The 5,793-nt window shown below is 41.5% G+C and overlaps 1 protein-coding gene across 1 annotated transcript; it reads right to left on the bottom strand.

Moving 5' to 3' along the window:
* Positions 1 to 211: 211 nt before the first annotated feature.
* IRGM (immunity related GTPase M) lies at positions 212 to 1,725 on the bottom strand. Its single transcript, XM_058552611.1, is given in 5 exon segments — positions 212 to 717; positions 720 to 1,106; positions 1,109 to 1,189; positions 1,192 to 1,452; positions 1,716 to 1,725. Coding segments are annotated over 5 exon segments (1,245 nt in total).
* Between the last annotated feature and the right edge of the window lie 4,068 nt (positions 1,726 to 5,793).

Raw genomic sequence — 5,793 nt, 5'->3', positions numbered from 1 at the left:
AATGGAACAACTGCCAAGAAGTAGGACACATCATGCTGTTTGCTGAGGTGGGTACAAAAAGATCAAGTCAGGTCATTAACCTCAAGGACCTTAGAACTCATGGAGGTGGAAGTATTGAGATTATTGAGAATTCAGAAAGGGCACAGTGCTGAAGAGAGGACCCACGTGCCTTGACTTCCCCTGAGAAGAAGCCTGCTGAAATGTCAGCTCTTCAGACGGTGGAGTCTTTCAGGATTTTCTTCAGGATGGTGTTGGCGTCCTCAACAACTATTTCAAGAAAGCGTCTGTGTTTCACTTCTCTGAGGTAGTGGATAATAGGGTCGCCTAAGAGTGGGATGTAGCTGAGAATTGTGTATAAGTAAGAGGCCGTGTTACAATTCATCCAAGGAAATGCCCAGTCTGTGAGGAGAGTGTGCAGATCCTGGGACTTCATGATGGCCTTATACTCCTCCACAGGGGTCCCCATACTCTGCGCCACCTGCTGGAGAGATTCATCATCCGCACCAAAAAGCGAGCGGCAGGCCTTCAGACACTCCTCCAGATCATCAGCATCCTGGATGACAAGAGTGTCCTGGAGGAACTGGGAGGCTCTTATCTCCTGCAGGGAGGTCGCTTTGTCATTAATCATCTTCTCATAGGTGTGGGACAGGTTCTTTAGGGGACCCTGGCACCAGATGTCAGAGAGGTCCCTGTGCAACGTGTCCCTCAGCTCAGGAAGTTATGCAAAAAAGGGTCAAGGCTGGAGACCAGGAATATGGGGGGTTCACACACCCGCTCCTTCTGGAGAGGTTCCCGGATGTTCTATCGAATATTCTTCAGGAGCCATCCCTCCGAGCAGGCACTTGTACTGAGGTCCCTGTCCAGTTTGGTCCAGACGATGTAGAACCTCTTTCCCAGGTCCTGGATGGTTTTGGCAAGCCTCACGAGGTTCATGCTGAACTGCTCAGACACAATGATAATGAAGAGGTCATACTGGCTGAACTGCATCTCCTCTGGATAGTTCTCCAGGCTGTAGGTGGCAGCCTCCGTCCCAGGCAGGTCCCACAGCACCACATTGGGAATGTGGGAGGACAAGTAGCAGGTGCAAGTCTGAGTGGTCCTCACCACCCAGTGGGGGCCGAGGCCTCCTCGTGCCCCATGCCCTGCAGCCTGTTGATGAAGGAGGACATGCCATTGCCAGAACCCCCATCACAGCGATGCTCACTGGGGCTCTGGATGATGTCTCCAGGGTCTCCCTGGCTGCAGAGACTACCTCCAGCAACTTCCCTTCTTCCAAGGCTTTCTCAATGTTCATGGCGCCCACCTCAGCTAAAACGCTCCAGCCCATATGGTACAGCACAGCAGAGCTAAAAGATGAGGATAATGGAATGTAAGGGGACTGCGCGGGCTGCGTCACCTCGCTGAGCAGTGGATTAACCCGCACAAGGAGGAAAAGCAGGGCAGTGAGGAGGGCTGGGCACACAGGATGGAAGAGGAATCTTCACACTTGGCATCCTGAGCCCAGGCTATCAGATCCACACCCAAGCTGCTGGCAAAGATGTTTTGATTACAGAGTGAGCAAATCCCTCATTTGGGAGATGTGCACATTCTTGGGGGTCAGAGGAGACCGTGGAGGAATGCTTTGCAACCATCGTGCCAGCAGTTAGCCCTGAAGCAGGATTGTAGATGTCGGTGGACTTGAGCAGCAGAGCATCAGGCTGGTGGCTCAGCCTGACGTTTGTACATGGTTGCTTATCATTGTCGCTGTTGTCATTATTAATAGAAGTATTTGAGCTCTTCTGTGAGCGTGGTTTCTCTAGGAGGCTGAACCTTGCAGAGAGACTGGAAGCATTTTGAAGGGCAGGATTGGGAAGGACCATTGGTTGGGATTACCCAGTGGACTGTACACGTGCAGTGCTCTCAGCTGGTGGGCTTTCACCATCCCACAAGTTAGGAGTGCCTGCTTTGGTCATTCCCCTTAAAAATCTATTCTCTTCTCAGTGTCAAAGCAAATTTTTAAAATTTTTAAAGTTCAATACTGCCTCTGTGGCTGAAGAGTTGCCCTGTGAGCAACACGAAGCCCTTCTGTTCTGTGAGGGGCTCCCTACCTGACCCAACCATGGGATATGGTGTTGGCTGTGGGTTTGTCATATATGGCCTTTATTATGTTGAGGTACGTTCTTTCTATATCCGTTTTGTTGAGAGTTTTTATCATAAATGGATATTGGATCTTGTCAAATGCTTTCTCTGCATCTATTGAGATGATCATATGGTTTTTATTCCTCATTTTGTTAATGTAGTGTATCACATTGATTGATTTGCAGATGTTGAACCATCCCTGTGTCCCTGGTATAAATCCCACTTGATCATGGTGTATGATCTTTTTAACGTATTACTGTATTCTGTTTGCCAATATTTTGTTGAGGATTTTTGCATCTATGTTCATCAGCAATATTGGCCTGTAATTTTCCTTCTTTTTATTGTCCTTGTCTGGCTTTGGTATCAGGGTGATGTTGGCCTTGTAGAATGTGTTGGGAAGTGTCCCATCTTCCTCTATTTTTTGGAATAGTTTGAGAAGGATAGGTATCAAATGTTCTTTGAATGTTTGGTAAGATTGTCCAGAGAAGCCATCTGGTCCTGGACTTTTACTTATTGAGAGGGTTTTGATTACTATTTCAATCTCTTTACTTGTGATTGGTCTATTCAGATTCTCTATTTCTTCTTGATTCAGTTTTGGGAGGTTGTATGAGTCTAAGAATTTATCCATATTTTCTAGATTGTCCAATTTGTTAGCATATAGTTTTTCATAGTATTCTCTTATAATCCTTTGTATTTCTGTGGTGTCTGTTGTGATTTCTCCTCTTTCATTTCTCATTTTATTTATTTGAGCCTTCTCTATTTTTTTCTTAGTGAGTCAGGCTAAGGGTTTGTCAATTTTGTTTATCTTCTCAAAGAACAAACTCTTTGTTTCCTGGATCCTTTCTACTGTTTCTTTTTTTGTTTCAATTTCATTTATTTCTGCTCTGATTTTTATTATTTCCCTCCTTTTGTTGACTTTGGGCTTTGTTTGTTCTTCTTTTCCTAATTCTGTTAGGCGTAGTTTGAGGTTGCTTATTTAGGATTTTTCTTGTTTGTTAAAGTGGTCCTGTATTGCTGTGAGTTTCCCTCTCAGGACTGCTTTTGCTGCATCCCATATGAGTTGGTATGGTGTGTTTTCATTTTCATTTGTCTTCAGATATTTTTTGGTTTCTCCTTTAATTTTTTCAATGATCCATTGGTTGTTCAGTAGCATGTTGTTTAGTCTCCATATCTTTGTTACTTTCCTAGTTTTTTTCTTCTAGTTGATTTCCAGTTTCATAGCATTACGGTCAGACAAGATGCTTGTTATGATTTCAATCTTCTTAAATTTATGGAGGCTTGCCCTGTTTCCCAACATATGGTCTATCTTTGAGAATGTTCCATGCGTGCTTGAGGTGAATGTGTAATCTGCTGTGTTTGGATGGAGTTACTTCCTTGTTGACTTTCTGTCTGAATGATCTATCCATTGATGTAAGTGGGGTGTTAAGGTCCCCTACTATTATTGTGTTGTTGTTATTATTTCCTTTTAGGTTTGTTGATAGATGCTTCATGTACTTTGGTGCTCCTGTGTTGGGTGCACATATATTTATAAGTCATATGTCTTGTTGGTGGAGTGTCCCTTTTATCATTATATATTGCCCCTCTCTGTCTCTCACCACCTGTTTTACCATGAAGTCTACTTTGTCTGCTATAAGTATGGCAACACCCGCTTTCTTTTGTTTGCCATTAGCTTGGAGTATCATCTTCCATCCCTTCACTCGGAGCCTGTGTTTGCCTTTAGAGCTGAGATGTGTTTCCTGGAGGCAGCATATTGTTGGGTCTTGTTTTTTAATCCATCCAGCCACTCTGTGTCTTTTGATTGGAGAATTCAATCCATTTGCATTTAGAGTTATTATTGATATAAGAGGGCTTAATGCTTCCATTTTATCACTCATTTTCTGGTTGTTCTGTATTTCCCTTTTTCTCATCCCATGTGTTTCGGACTACCAATTCAGTTTGGTAGTTCTCTGTGATGGTTTTCTTAGTTTTCTCTTTATTGATCATTTGTGTCTCTGTTCTGATTATATATGTTGCCCCTCTTTGTCTCTCATTACCTGTTTTATCTTGAAGTCTACTTTGTCTGATATGAGTATGGCAACATCTGCTTTCTTTTGTTTGCCCTTAGCTTGGAGTATTGTCTTCCATCCTTTCACTCTGAGCCTGTGTTTGTCTTTAAAGCTGAGATGTGTTTCCTGGAAGCAGCAAATTGTTTTTTAATCTATCCAGCCACTCTGTGTCTTTTGATTGGAGAGTTCGGTCCATTTACATTTTGGGTAACTATTGATATATGAGGGCTTAATGTTGCTATTTTATTGCTCATTTTCCAGTTCTTTTGCATTTGTTTCTCGTCCCGTGTGTTTCAGACTACCAATTCAGTTTGGTAGTTCAGTATGATGGTTCTCTTAGTTTTCTCTTTATTTGTCGTGTGTGACTCTGTTCTGGTTATTTGGTTAGTGGTTACTACGAGGTTTATATGAAAAAATCTCGTGGATGTAATAGTCCATTTTTTGATGGCCTCTTATTCCCTTAGACTAAGTCAATTCGATCCCTTTCCTCTTCCCCTTCTAAGTCATTGTTGTCACAACTTATTCCATCTTGTCTTGTGAGTTTGTGTTTAAAGTGATGAGGTTATATTATGTTTGATGTTTTCCTTCCCTTGATCTTTGGTTTTATAATTATTTGCTAATCTATTCTCATAGAAAGCTGCAATTTTTCTGGTTTTGTCAACCTGTTTCCTTCCTTGTTCAAAACTTTGTATCCTCTTTCTCTTTTTTTTTCTCAAGCATGAGGGCCTTCTTGAGCACTTCTTGTAGAAGGGGTCTTGTAGCAATGAACTGCCTTAGCTTTTGTTCACTAGAGATAGTTATTATTTCTCCATCATATCTGAAGGCTATTTTTGCTGGATAGAGTATTCTTCCTGAAAGTTTTTGTCTTTCAGAATTTTGAATATGTCATTCCACTCTCCCCTAGTCTGTAAAGTTTCTGTCAAGAAATTGGCTGAGAGCCTGATAGGAAGTCCTTTGTATGTTGTTGTTGTTGTTGTTATTATTATTTTTGTCTAGGTGCACTTAATATTGTTTCTTGGTCATTGACTATTGCCAGCTTTACTACTATATGCCTTGGAGTGGGTCTTTTCATGTTGATATATTTAGGAGATCTATTGATTTCATTCACTGGTATTTCCAGCTCCTTCTCCAGGTTTCAGAAGTTCTCAGCTATTATTTCTTTGAACAAGTTCTCTGTTCCTTTTTCCCTCTCTTATCCCTCTGGAATACCTATAATCCTTATGTTGGATTTCCTAATTGAGTCAGATATTTCTCGGAGAGTTTCTTCATTTCTTTTTAGTCTTAGTTCTCTTTCCTCCTCCATCTGGAGCATTTCTGCATTGTTGTCTTCAATATTGCTAATTCTTTCCTCCATATTGTCAGCTCTGATGTTTAAGGCTTCCAGATTTTTCTTTATCTCCTCTATTGTGTTTTTCATCTCTAAGATTTCTAATTGGTTTTTCTGTATAGTTTCAATCTCTTTTGTGAAGAAATTCCTGATTTCATTGAGTTGTCTGTGTTTTCTTGTATTTCATTGAGCTTTTTTATGATAACTATTTTGAATTCTCTGTCATTAAGGTTATACATTTCTGTGCTTTCAGGGTTGACTTCTGGTGCTTGTCATTTTCCTCTTGGTCTGGAGATTTAATAT

Source organism: Diceros bicornis, chromosome 1 (genome assembly GCF_020826845.1).
Source record: "Diceros bicornis minor isolate mBicDic1 chromosome 1, mDicBic1.mat.cur, whole genome shotgun sequence".
NCBI lineage: Eukaryota > Metazoa > Chordata > Mammalia > Perissodactyla > Rhinocerotidae > Diceros > Diceros bicornis.
This window is presented reverse-complemented; position numbering and strand designations above follow the sequence as displayed.